Consider the following 15,000-nt stretch of genomic DNA (forward strand, 5'->3'; position numbering starts at 1 on the left):
TCTTGTTCATACTGCATTAATATATGCTCATTTTAAACTTTCATGCATAGAGGGAAATCACAACTAAGTCAATTGACCAAAACTGTATTTATTGAACAGTTATTAAGCAGGGACACAAACATTCATGTCATTTCCAAAAAAGAAAGTGCAAGATTGTCAGAAACATTTTAAAACAAGCTATAAGTTCACTTTGTTAATGATGTCACCAAGATGACATATCAAAACAACACTAAATTAAAGTGTACTTTTTGTACAGAACGCCACTACAATAGTTCAAAACAAAGTGCACTTTTGTGCATGATGTCACACAAGATATTTCAATAACTGTCAAATAAAAAGAGCTCCATAATAGGTTCCTGCGGACGTTGTTTACTGTCTTTTTTCATATTGTGTTGATCTGGAAATTTTTGCTTGGGCATTTTGTTGGTGTGGCACCGGCCGGGGATGATGACATGCAGAGTTTGAAGCACTCTTCATTCTCTAGCGGGTGACTTTTCAAATGATGCTACATTAGCATTGCTGCTACTTTTTGTAGCAACGCTTTTGCCGCATAAATGTTCAACATATCCCCACTTGAAGCCAAACCACCGCCAAACGATGGATCCATGCTGTTTTTCTTGGGAATTAATTCTTCCTTCATTTGTTACCAGATTTGCATCTTCTCTCTCTCGTATTAACACTCGTACCTCACCATTAGCATCACAGCTAACGTTACCATGACGCTATCTCTCTGGTCCATGGGAGCATTTGCGTTGCACAACCAAGCTGTAGCGACGTTGTTGTTGTGAGAGCGAACGCTGAGGAACTGTTTTTTTTTCCTAGCGTATTAACACATTGCCTTGCTCACAAAGACACTCACAGAGCTGCGGTAAGCTGGCTACGGCAAGAAGTAAGTTGCATCGTCTGCGCCAGCAGCTGAATAGCTTTTTAGTTTGTAAAACACAACACAATGTGAAGGTCTCCAATATGCAATGACCGAAAAGCATCATAATCATTTGGGGCGGCCTTGCTTGGTTGGTAAAGCAGCCGTGCCAGCATCTTGAGGGTTCCAGGTTCTATGCCTGCATCCGCCATCCTATTCACTGGCAAAATACTTTACCCACCAGCTCCCAGTACCACCCACACTGGTTGAAATTTAACGTAGATAATGGGTTTCACTGTGTAAAGCGCTCTGAGTCAATAGAAAAAAGCACGAGATAAATATAATTCACTTCCCTTAATTACAGTATCCGGAAAGCATTAGCCCACATTTCATGTTTTGTTTGTACACAGCTAGCTCGTGTGTGTGTGTCCACATGGTCTGTGGTCTGAAACAAGAACATTTTGCCTGGAATTGTACGGACCTAATCCACATATTGGTATCAAGTGGATTCATGGAAAGTGAAATGTTGGAGATCACCAACCTTAAAACTCAAGATACTAGTAGGAATTAAAATTTTCTTGTTTGTCCCCTCAGGTATTGAGGACCTGTGCTCCAAGCGGGAAGAGTTGAACCAACAAATCAAGCTGGAAGAAGAAGAGAAGGAGCGACTGCAGCATGACATCCACGTCCTCGCCGAGAAGCTGAGCAGAGTCAACGAAAGCCTCGCTCAAAGACTGGCTACACGCGCCACCTTCGACCGCACCATTGCAGAGACCGAAGCTGCCTACACCAAGGTGTTTGTCCTTTGGCTTACCCATCCATGCATTTTTTTTTACCACTTTCGGCGTTGCAGAGTTGGGGTTATGGTAGGGTTTGCCGGAGCATATTCCTACTGTACTCGTAAATATTACAAATACTTTTAGATTGATATGACCAGTTATAGACAAAGCAGGGTTTGATCTTTATACATCAAGTCACACTTTGTAATGGGAGGGTGGGCATGGGCAGGCCATTTCGTTTGCATACCGTATTTTCTGGACAATAGGGCCCACCGGATTATAAGGCGCACAGTCTGAATGGGTCCATTCAGGTCTTTTTTTCATAAAAAAGGAGCATTGAAGGGGTAATTTTTTTCTAAATGTAAAACACTTCCTTGTGGTCTACATAACATGTAATGGTGGTTCTTTGGTCAAAATGTTGCATAGATTATGTTTCACAGACCATCTTCAAGTTGCTTTCTGACTGTCACTTTCAGGATTCTCTGTTTTGTGGGCGGTCTTACTTACGTGGCTCACGTTCGGTAGCTTCTTTTCTCCGTCACCTTTGTTGTAGCGGTGTAGCGTGCAAGGACGAGAGTGGAAGAAGTGTCAAAAGGATGGAGCTAAGGGTTTTAATGACATTCAGACTTTATTTAAATAACGGAGCAGCATCTCCATCTGGCTCACTAGTGGAACAACGCCGGAAATGTGTCCTGTGAAAAACCGTCCGACCGGAACTCTCTAATAACTAAAGTTCCGTTGGTGATTTATGTAAACTTACTACACCGGTTGTTTTTAGCGCTTCCATAGTGAGTCAACCTACCGATATAAGTTAGAACTTTACGCTAATTTATATTACAAATGGCAACAGCACAGGATGTATGGCCCATAACAAGATAGAGAAAAAGAAGAAGCTTATTTACTACGCTGTTGAAACGGACTACAATGGCGGAACCGCGCAAATTTTCAGGACTTTTGCAGACCCCATTTAAAGTTTTGCTGTTGTTTACTGGCGTCATATTGCAGTCTACACATATTTCTTAATGTGTGGCTGCCATCTACTGGTCACAAATGTCATTACACCATGTGCCAAATAAAATAACTTGGAGGTAGATAAGCACAACTCAAATTATAGCGTACATTAGGCGCACCGGGTTATAAGGCGCAAAAAAATCCATATGTCATGTCTTTCATAATGATTGTGATCAATAGGCAACAAAAAAAAGTGCAGTTTCCTTTATATTGTACCCTAAACTTTAAAAAATATATATTTTACTTGAATTAGTGTCATGTATTTGCCCAAAACTTGGTAACAGTTTTATCCAAAGTCCCATCAGTCTTTATTTTGGAGTCAAATTTGTACACCATCCCTTAGTTTTGCACTATCAATCAATCAATCAATCAATGTTTACTTATATAGCCCTAAATCACTAGTGTCTCAAAGGGCTGCACAAACCACTATCATACGCATTTATAATTATTGTATGTCAAATTAGTACCGTTGAGTACCAGTATTAATTCCCAGGTATAGGGAGTTGGTACAGTATTGGTTCAATTGTGAAAGGTACTTTATCCCTAGTAGTTATTGGAATTAGAGTAATTCCAAGACTGATTTAATCACTTTTTTTTGTAATCCAACAAGTAATTATATACTTTAAAACAAGTGTTTTGCCCGAATATGTGAAATAGAAGCAGCCTTAAAATAAGCGCTCTGGACTTTAGTGGAGTTGATGACAGTAGAACCCAAGACTATAAACTGAGCCATTTTAGGCTACGATGATCACAAAGAAAAGCCAGCTAAATTAAGGTCTGGCCCTTGAGTTTGATACCTGTGGTTTAGAACACGGGTCGCCGGCAGCTTGCTGTAATATTAAATATTGCACTAAGTAGCTTTGTCACAAAGCTAAGATGGGGATGTTTTGTTCTGATAGCTTAGCATATATTGACCTACAATGGATGACTTTTGGCATCTTTCATGTACAAAATGTATCAGAGTGACCCCCCACTTCATTATATTTTCTTCTATGGGAAAAGTTTTGGACATGTACATAACCCTAAGTTAGGACATCCGTAAATAGAGTCTTTAATGAACCAACATGAGATGTGAGAGGTAGCGTCAAACTAACACTGCCCTTTTGGAAGAACAAAGCACATTGCTGTAAAACTATTAAATGTGATACCGATGCCTATTAATGTTATTTCCTCCTCTTCCCACAGATCTTGGAGAGTTCTCAGTCTCTACTCAGCGTCTTAAAGCATGAGGCACAAAACGTCAGTAAAGCCATGGAGCCACGCAGGAAAGAGCACTGATGCACAGGAAGTTTGTCTTGAAAAACTATTCGAATTATGTTGTTTTTACACAAATAAAATCACCGATTTCTGACAAAATCTCATGTACATTTGACGCATTTAAAAAAAAAAAAGGAAATCATTCTGTGTGACACAATAGTCTAATGCAGGGGTCTCAAACTCAATTCACCCGGGGGCCACTGGAGGCAGAATCTGGGTGAGGCTAACTGTCTTCACTGCAGGCTTTGAAAAAGATATGTTTAGGGTTGTGGAATATATTTGTATTTAGCCGACGCACGAAATGTTATTTCCGCAATGTGTGTCGTTCCACTTTTCCTCCCTACAGCAACACGGTGGTCGGCAGATAATAGCCGGGAAAAGACGGGGATAGCGAGCGCAAAATAGTGACTGCTCCCTGAGTGTTATCAGGCGTCATATAGAAATATATGTAGTGTTCATAGTGTAAGGAAATGCAAAATAAACAATAAAAAAAACAAATAACAGTTTGGATTTGTCCATGTTATGGGGGACTGTTATTATTGACGGACAGGTGTCGCGGTGTGACTGCAGCCAGGCACGTAAGAAAACCTTCATCTCCATGGCAACGTTTCTGTCGCTTTCACTCATTTGCCGCTTTTCCACTAATGCAGGGGTAGGCAACCCAGAATGCTGAAAGAGATATTTTGGAGCCAAATAACACAATGCTGTCAAGCGACATTCGTATAAAACTTGCGGGCCCCACAAACTCTCAACTTTCATATTAAGGTGGGAAACGCGTGTCTGAGACCCCTGGCCTAATGGTTATGTCCAGGGCCTTAACTAAGATTTGACAATTACAGAGGTCAAAATTTGCTCTTTTTAAATTCAAAAATATTCTTACCACTTTTTAAAGAATTCCATGCTGTCACACCAGCAACAGACAAGCGCATTTGTTTCAAATTTGTTCGCACTCTTTGATGTTCAAAGTCATACGGCCTTCTGTGATTCTCATCTTCAGACGTGAACACCGATAACTTTTCTAAATCCTATGGAAGAACTTTATTTCTAGCGTTGAACATCCCTAATACACAGTATGCAATTGTACATTGTCTTTTAATTTTAATTAAGTTAAAAAAGTTAAAGTACCTCACCAGGAGTGGCGAAATTATTCTCTGCATTTAATAATAATAATGGATTAGATTTTATATCATTTGTGACTGAGTGTGAATGTTGTCTGTCTATCTGTGTTGGCCCTGCGATGAGGTAGCGACTTGTCCAGGGTGTACCCCGCCTTCCGCCCGATTGTAGCTGAGATAGGCACCAGCACCCCCCGCAACCCCGAAGGGAATAAGCGGTAGGAAATGGATGGATGGATCATTCTTTTCTATTATTAGATACTCAAAGCGCTCACAGAGAAGTGGGAACCCATCATTCATTCACACCTTATGGTGGTAAGCTACATTTGTAGCCATAGTTTCCCTGGGATAGACTGACGGATGCGAGGCTGCATTTGACCCATCACCCTTGATCGCACCCTGGGAGATGAGGGGAGCAGTGAGCAGCAGCGCCTGGGAATATTTTTTGGTGATTTAACCCCCAGTTCCAACCCTTGATGCTGAGTGTCAAGCAGGGAGGTAATGGGTTCCATTTTTATCCTGACCTATTGAGTGGATTTGTGTGGTCTCTATATCCTACTTTTAAAATAATACAAATTACTCTCTTCCGTAAAATAAAAAAGGCATGTTGCTGTGATATGTATCTCCCCATATTTCTGCATAACATTGAAATAAGGTAGAATTATTGAGCAATATAACATTCTCATTGTATTATACGGGCAACTGTATTCAACCTTGTTCAAAACAATTACGTTTTAAAGTTCAAAAAATAAAAAAGTTAAAGTATCAATGATTGTCATACAAGCACACTAAGTGTGGTGAGATTATCCTGCATTTTACCCATCACCCTCACCCCCTGGGTGGTGAGGGGAGCAGTGAGCAGCAGCGGTGGCCGCGCCTCAGAATCATTTTGGTGCTTTAACCCCCAATTCCAACCCTTGATGCTGAGTCCCCAGCAGGGAGGTAATGGGTCCCATTTTTATAGTCTTTGGTATGACTCGGCCGGGGTTTGAACTCACGACCTACCGTTCTCAGGGCGGACACTCTAACCACAAATATTGTCTCAAATAGTGTGCTAAAGATACCTTATATATATATAATATAATATAACTGCTCTCGATGAAGGAGTAGTAGAAAGTCAGGAGGATGTTCTTGCTGACTTGGAAGGAATTGAGTTATTTTCGTTGCTGACATTTGTTTAGAACAACCTCTGTGTTGGAGGAGGATTATAGGAGGTGGTAAAATATGGTACCCAGGTATTTGTCCTCCTGGACTACTTCAACAGGCTTCCCGTGGATGATTGTGTTGTTGTTGTTTTTTGGCTGCAGCTAGTTCCATCTGCTTGTTGAAGGTTATCACCGTGTCTTTGGTCTTGTTCATGTTCAGTTCCAAACAGGAGCCGTCACACCACTCCACAAACTCCTGAGGAGCTGGTCCGTGGCGATGAGAAGGGCTTGATAGCAGAGACTCTAGAACTGTATCTGTAACTTTATCAGATGACAGTTTATTTCGATCGCCAGTCAGGCATTAAAAAAAATCGATAATAAAAATGATAAAATACATACAAATAAAAAATATTTTTCCAAACTGAGACTCACTGACTTTGGCTCATTTTCTGTGAAGAACATATATCAGAACACATTTAATGACCATACACCCTTCCTACACATTTTATTACATATAATATATCCGGGTCCACTGGACCTGGGGTTAATAGAAGTGTGGAAATGGATGTTCTGTGTACCACACACGCACGCACTGAGTGTAGGTACACAAAACATCAGAGGGTCAAATGTGCGAGAAAATGAGAGCAGACAGTGTTGACAATGTTGCAACCTTGTGTGGGAACCGCAGGTGCAGAAACACAAATGAAGAATCCCTGTGGTTTGCAGAAGCTTGGCAGAGAAATTTTCCATGCAACGTTCATATAGTTGTTAGTCAGCCATCGTTTGTGGGCCTGATGGACCCGTTGCATATGCCTCACAATCAAATACTTTTATGTTAAAATACTGAACAGATGTTTATTGGTATAAGGTAATTAGGTACCATGCGATGAGGTGGCGACTTGTCCAGGGTGTACGCCACTTTCCGCCCGATTGTAGCTGAGATAGGCACCAGCGACCCCAAAGGGAAGTAGCGGTAGAAAACGGATGGGCAATTAGGTAAAATCACACTGTCATTATGGGGTATTTTGTGTAGAATTTTGAAGGCAAAAATGTATTCATTCAGTTATGGAATAAGGCCTTAACATGTAGATGGTGAAATCCCTAAATTCCTTGCAATAGCTGGTTGAGAAATGTTGTTCTTCAACTGTTGGACTATTTGCTCACGCATTTGTTCACAAAGTGGTGACCCTCGCCCCAACCTTGTTTGTGAATGACTGAGCATTACAGTTAGCCTGTTCACCTGTGGGATGTTCAAAATAAGTGTTTGATGGGCATTCCTCAACTTTCTCAGTCTTTTTTGCCACTTGTGCCAGATTTTTTGAAACATGTTGCAGGTATCAAATTCCCAATGAGCTAATATTTGCAAAAAATAACAAGGTTTTCCATCTTATCTTTGCAGTCTATTCAATTGAATATAGATTGAAAAGGATTTGCAAATCATTGGATTCTATTTTTATTTACCATTTACCACAAAAAGCCAACTTCACTGGTTTGGGGTTTGTGTATAAAATCATAATTGAGTTGTTTTGAGGTCTTTTAAAGGCCTACTGAATGAGATTTTCTTATTTAAATGGGGATAGCAGGTCCTTATGTGTCATGTGTCAAATAAAGTACTATCTATCTACTTGATCATTTCGCGATATTGACCAATTTTTTTTTTAAAGGATTTAGTAGAGAACATTGACGATAAAGTTCACAACTTTTGGTTGCTATTAAAAAACCTTGCCTGTAACGAAAGTAGCAGACGATGTGCGCGTGACATCACGGGTTGTGGAGCTCCTTACATTGTTTACAATCATGGCCACCAGCAGCAAGAGCGATTCGGACTGAGAAAGCAGCGATATCCCCATTAATTTGAGCGAGGATGAAAGATTTGTGGATGAGGATAGTGAGAGTGAAGGACTAGAAAAAATGAAAATAAAAAAGGCGAGGGCAGTGGGAGCGATTCAGATATTAGACACATTTACTAGGATAATTCTGCAAAATCCCTTATCTGCTAATTCCGTTACTAGTGTTTTAGTGAGATTATATGGTACCGTAAAAGTCGGAGGGGTGTGGCCACGGGTGTGGTGACCGCCAGTGTCTCTGGTGGGAGGAAGTAAGAGAGTCCACAGCTGCAGGAGGACGCAAGCTCCGCCTCATGTCTACGGTAAGAGCCGACTTATTACTACAATTTTCTCACCGAAACCTGCTGGTTGACATGTGGTCTGGAGCCATGTTCGCCTGACCGCTCTGATCCATAGTAAAGCTTCACCTTCGGGAATGTAAACAAGGAAACACCGGCTGTGTTTGTGTTGCTAAAGAAAGCTGCAATACACCGCTTCCCACCTACATCTTTCTTCTTGACTTCTCCATTATTAATTGAATAAATTGCAAAAGATTCAGCAACACAGATGTCCAGAATACTGTGTAATTATGCGATTAAAGCAGACTACTTTTAGCGGTGATCAATGCTGGAAGAACATGTCCGCTACAACCGGTGACATCATGCGCACGCGCCATGATTCCGCGACGTTTTCAACAGGATACTTTGCGGGAAATTTAACATTGCAATTTAGTAAAGTAAAAAGGCCGTATTGGCATGTGTTGCAATGTTAATATTTCATCATTGAATATATTAACCTATCAGACTGCGTGGTCGCTAGTAGTGGGTTTCAGTAGGCCTTTAAGGCCGTTTTAGGCAGAATAGAGCTAATACAATAGGCTCCATTTGTAAGCGGACTCTTTAATGCATGTATTTAATATTTAGAATGCATAAAAAAATATTTTACATAATGATTATGAATGATAGCCAAAACTACCCCAAAAAGTGCAGTTTTCCTTCAAAAAGGGAGAGAGGTGTAGTATAGTGGCTTTTGGGTGTAGTTTAAAATTTCACCTACTAGATGGCAGTAGAGTGTAGGCGACTGAACACAACACAGAGTCCTTTGAAGAGCGACGTTAACCGGAAGTGATGTTCCTGCATAAAAACCAACACAACTCCAGGCAAGTTCATGTTGTTGAGTCGATATAATTGTCTTCATTTCTGTAATATATTGATATATTTTTTAAGATTTGACCATACAGTCAGAGCCATTTAAACCATTTCCCACCAAATAAAACCCACTAAGAGCCGCAAACAGTCTGAGCCCTAAAATGACGATAACGCCACTTACTTACTACACTTATGAAAAATAATTTATTAAATTAAACATTAGACAGAAAACGAATCCAAAGTATTTTGTGAAGGCAAATGAATTATGTCCATGAAGCTTTAAATGTATTTAACGTCAGTTACTTGCTTACCGGAAGTTGACCGCTAAAAGAAAAAAACATTACAATTGCTCGGCAACAAAAGACGGCACAAAATATTAAAATGTTGTTTTTTTAGCACAAAATCGCTGAAATCTCCAAAATAACAAATTTAATAGTAAAATTTACTAAATAAAAATAGAATCAATTAAAATTAAATAGCCATTTTTTATGAGATAGTGACTTGTCCGGGGCGTACTCCACCTTCCGCCCGATTATAGCTGAGATAGGAACCAGCGCCCCCCGCAACCCCCAAGGGAATAAGCGGTAGGAAATGGATGGATGGATGGATGCTAGCTTACCGGAAGTTGACCGCAAAAAAAAAAACAATACAAATGTTCGGCAACAAAAGACGTCACAAAATATCAAAATGTTTTTTTTTTGTATCATAAAATCGCAGAAATCTCCAAAATAACAACTGTAACTTTAACATTTACTAAATAAAAATAGAATCAATTAAAATTAAATAGCCATTTTTATGAGATAGTGACTTGTCCGGGGCGTACTCCGCCTTCCGCCCGATTATAGCTGAGATAGGAACCAGCGCCCCCCGCAACCCCCAAGGGAATAAGCGGTAGGAAATGGATGGATGGATGGATGCTAGCTTACCGGAAGTTGACCGCAAAAAAAAAAACAATACAAATATTCGGCAACAAAAGACGTCACAAAATATTAAAATGTTTTTTTTTTGTATCACAAAATCGCAGAAATCTCCAAAATAACAACTGTAACTTTAACATTTACTAAATAAAAATAGAATCAATTAAAATTAAATAGCCATTTTTATGAGATGGTGACTTGTCCGGGGCGTACCCCGCCTTCCACCCGATTGTAGCTGAGATAGGCACCAGTGCCCCCCGCAACCCCCACGGGAATAAGCGGTAGGAAATGGATGGATGGATGGATGCTAGCTTACCGGAAGTTGACCGCTAAAAAAAAAACAATACAAATGTTCGGCAACAAAAGACGGCACAAAATATAAAACGTTTTTTTTTTTTGTATCACAAAATCGCAGAAATCTCCAAAATAACAACTGTAACTTTAACATTTACTAAATAAAAATATAATTAATTAAAATTAAATAGCCATTATTTATGAGGTGGCGACTTGTCCAGGGTGTACGCCGCCTTCCGCCCGATTGTAGCTGAGATAGGCACCAGCGCCCCCCGCAACCCCTAAGGGAATACGCGGTAGAAATGGATGGATGGATGGATGCTAGCTTACCGGAAGTTGACCGCAAAAAAAGAAAACAATACAATTGCTCGGCAACGAGACAACACAAAATATTAAAATGTTTTTTTTTTTGTATCACAAAATCGCAGAAATCTCCAAAATAACAACTGCAACATTAAAATTTACTAAATAAAATAGAATAAATTAAAATTAAATAGCCATTATTTATGAGGTGGCGACTTGTCCGGGGTGTACCCCGCCTTCCGCCCGATTGTAGCTGAGATAGGCGCCAGCGCCCCCCGCGACCCCGGAAGGGAGAAAGCGGTAGAAAATGGATGGATGGATAGCCATTATTTATGAGGTGGCGACTTGTCCAGGGTGTACGCCGCCTTCCGCCCGATTGTAGCTGAGATAGGCACCAGCGCCCCCCGCAACCCCTAAGGGAATACGCGGTAGGAAATAGATGGATGGATGCTAGCTTACCGTAAATTGACCGCTAAAAAAAAAGCAATATAGATGCTCGGCAACAAAAGACGGCACAAAATAATAAAATGTTTTGTTTTTGTACACAAAATCGCAGAAATCTTCAAAATAACAAATGTAACATTAAAATGTACTAAATAAAAATAGAATTAATTCAAATTAAATAGCCATTATTTATTAGGTGGCGACTTGTCCAGGGTGTATGACGCCTTCCGCCCGATTGTAGCTGAAGTAGGCTGCAGCGCCCCCTGCCACCCCCAAAGGGGAATAAGCGGTAGAAAATGGATGGACAGATAGCCATTATTTATTGACATTTTGTGTCAAAGGCAAGCCAAAAAGGGAGCCAGGGCAGAGGCATGAAAGAGCTTAATGTGGCCCCAGAGCCACAGGTTGCGAAACCCTGGACTAGAGGAACTGGCCTTTTTTAAAATTTTGCTTATCATTCACAATCCCTGTGTGATAGAAGAACACATTTTATATGCCTTCCAACTTGTAAAAAAATGCTAGCAAGAGGTGGCTAACATTGCAGGTAATGGGTTTCTGTCAGGCTTACCACTGACAGTTTGTTTGTGTTTTAGTTTATCCTCTGTGTGTGTTTAGTATTTCCTGTTTTTAGTTCCTGTCAGCGCTCTTATTTTGTCTGTTTCCTGTTTTTTTCCTTGTGCTGTTTCTCCTGAGCCTGCGGCTGATTGGCACCTGGCCACACCTGGTGTCAATCAGCCCGCTCCTATATGTACCTAGTGGCTGGATAATTGTTGATGTCATGTATTATCGCTCCTGTCGTGTCGTACCGTGTCGTGTCTTTGCAGCGTAGCGGTAAGCTATTTTTGTTAAGTCTTTGTAGCTTACTGTTTTTTGTTCCCTGCTTCCAGTTTGTTTTCATATTACAAGTACGACTTCTGTTTTCCTGCTCGCTACCCGCCTAGCTTCCACGCTAGGCCCCTTTTTGTTTTTGTTAGCTTCCATGCTAAGTTCCTTTTGTTTTCTAGCTCCCATGCTAGCTCTCTTAGTTGGTTATCCGCCTTGTGCGCGTTTGTTGTTGTACACCTTTTGTTTGTTCTTGTTTTATTATTTATATTAAATCATGTTTTGTCATTCAATGCCTGCCTCCTTCTCTGCATTTTCGGGTTCGAAACAAACTAACTCTGACAGTTTCGATCTATTCCGCCTATGGAGCTCTCTTAAAAAAATCCAAAAACCTTCACCAACATTTTCTACACATGCTATAATTTTGAAGTAACGTGCACTTTTATAACATTTCCAGAACCAGTGAAGTTTAGCACTTTATATAAATCGTAAATAAAAACAGAATACAATGATTTGCAAATCCTTTTCAACCTATATTCAATTGAATAGACTGCAAAGACAAGATACTTAAACGTGCGAACTGGAAAACCTTATTTTCTGCAAATATTAGCTCATTCGGAATTTTATGCCTGGAACATGTTTAAAAAAACCTGGCACAAGTGGCAAGAAAGACTGAGAAAGTTGAGGAATGCTCATCAAACACTTATGTGTATAAATCCCACAAGTAAACAGGCTAAGTGGGAACAGGTAGGGGCCATGATTGGGTATAAAAGCAGCTTCCATGAAATGCTCAGTCATTCACAAACAAGGATGGGGCGAGGGTCGCCACTTTGTCAACAAATGCGTGAGCAAATTGTCCAACGGTTTAAGAACATTTCTCAACTAGCTATTGCAAGGAATTTAGGGATTTCACCATCTATCGTCTGTAATATGATCAAAAGGTTTACAGAATCTGGAGAAATCACTGCAACGTGAGCGATGATATTACGGACTTTCGATCCCTCAGGCAGTACTGAATTGTAAAGCGACATCAGTGTGTAAAGGATATCACCAAATTGGCTCAGGAACATATAAGAAAACAACTGTCAGTAACTACAGTTTGTCGCTACATCTGTAAGTGCAAGGTAAAACTCTACCGTGCAAAGCAAAAGCCATTTATCAACAACACCCAGAAAAGCCGCCGGCTCCACTGGGCCCAAACTCATCTAAGATGGAGTGATGCAAAGTGGAAAAGTCCTCTGTGGTCTGACGAGTCCACATTTCAAATTGTTTTTGGAAACTCTGGACGTCGTGCTTTCAGACCCCTGACTAGAGGAACTACCCTTTTTAAATGTTGCCTATCATTCACAATCCTCATGTGAGACAAAAACACATTTTTGAATGCCCTCCAAAGCGTAAACAAATACTAGCAAGAGGTGGCTAACATTGCAGGTAATGGGGTTTTGATCTATTCCGCCTACAAAGCTCTCTTAAAGACATCCAAAAACCTTCACCAACATTTTATACAAATGCTATAAGTTTGAAGTAACGGGCACATTCATAAGATTTCTAAAAACCAAAACCAGTGAAGTTGGCCTGTTATATAAATCGTAAATAAAAACAGAATAGAATGATTTGAAAATTATTTTCAACCTATATTCAATTGAATAGACATTTGACTCGTATTTGGGGTCATTGTCCTGTTAGAACACCCAATTGCGCTGATTATTTTAAGTTGTCCTGAAGAATTTGGAGGTAATCCTCCTTTTTCATTGTCCCATTTACTCTCTGTACAGCACCAGTTTCATTGGTAGCAAAACAGGCCCAGAGCATAATACTACCACCACCATGCTTGATGGTAGGTGTGGTGTTCCTGGAATTAAAGGCCTCAAAAACGGCAGCGAAAAGGAAATCATGTACTGCAGATTATAAACTGGAAGTTGTGAAATATGCAGCAGAAAATGACAAGAGAAGTAACGCATACCTTTGGAGTTGGCAGAGTTGTTTAGAAGCGACATAGAGGAAGAATATTTCATTGCATTTATTGATTAGGAGAGTGACAGATTGTTTGGTAAACCTATAGCATGTTCTATATGTTATAGTTATTTGAATGACTCTTACCATAATATGTTACGTTAACATACCAGGCACCTTCTCAGTTGGTTATTTATGCGTCATATAACGTACACTTATTCAGCCTGTTGTTCACTATTCTTTATTTATTTTAAATTGCCTTTCAAATGTCTATTCTTGGTGTTGGATTTTATCAAATACATTTCCCCCAAAAATGCGACGTATATACGTTTTTTTCTTCTTTATTATGCATTTTCGACCGGTGCGATTTATACTCCGGAGCGATTTATAATCCGAAAAATACGGTATATTTTTTTTAACACAATGTGTGTTCCAAGGATGACGGACGACAATAATCAGGCTGTAAAAATGTGGAAAAAGTGGCCATTGCATCCATTCATTGCGTACATTCTTCACATTACCCACAATGCCTTTCAATCCGTTAGAGCACGGGTGTCAAAGTCAAATACAGAGTGGGCCAAAATTTTAAACGGAACAAAGCCGCGGGCCAAGGTTGAACAAATTAACCTTTTAATAGGGACCCAAACAAGTTTTGCATTAAATATTGAACAAGCAAGGCTTATACAACTTTAGTGACATGCAAAATCCAGTTTCAAATAATAATAATAATAATTAAAAAAAATATCAATGGCATATCAAATCAAATTTAAATAAAAATGTTATGCCTTTTTCTCTATTTGCAATCTTCTGAGGTAAATATCAAAAATTTTTCCACAGGCTAATAATAAATTTGAAAATAAAATAACAATAATGAATGAACCTAACATTCAAGCCTTGAAGTAGCAAGAGAAAATGCATAAATAAAACATTAATTATTGGTCAGTTTGCTGGAAGTTTCCCGGAAGAGTTAGTGCTGCAAGGGGTTCTGGGTATTTGTTCTGTTGTGTTACGGTGCGGATGTTCACCCGAAATGTGTTTGTCATTCTTGTTTGGTGTGGGTTCACAGTGTGGCGCATATTTGTAACAGTGCTAAAGTTGTTTATACAGCCACCCTCAGTGTGACC

At 39.8% G+C, this 15,000-nt stretch overlaps 1 protein-coding gene across 1 annotated transcript in view; it reads left to right on the top strand.

Moving 5' to 3' along the window:
* The window catches only part of ssna1 (Sjogren syndrome nuclear autoantigen 1), a 7,895-nt gene extending 3,887 nt beyond the window's left edge, over positions 1 to 4,008 (top strand). Inside the window, exons 2-3 of the mRNA XM_061877242.1 lie at positions 1,457 to 1,656; positions 3,838 to 4,008. Coding sequence (XP_061733226.1) covers positions 1,457 to 1,656; positions 3,838 to 3,930 — 293 coding nt within the window. The 3' untranslated portion in view covers positions 3,931 to 4,008. The remainder of the gene's footprint in view (positions 1 to 1,456; positions 1,657 to 3,837) is intronic.
* The last annotated feature ends 10,992 nt before the right edge of the window (positions 4,009 to 15,000 follow it).

Source organism: Nerophis ophidion, linkage group LG17 (genome assembly GCF_033978795.1).
Source record: "Nerophis ophidion isolate RoL-2023_Sa linkage group LG17, RoL_Noph_v1.0, whole genome shotgun sequence".
In the NCBI taxonomy this organism is placed as follows: Eukaryota; Metazoa; Chordata; class Actinopteri; order Syngnathiformes; family Syngnathidae; genus Nerophis; species Nerophis ophidion.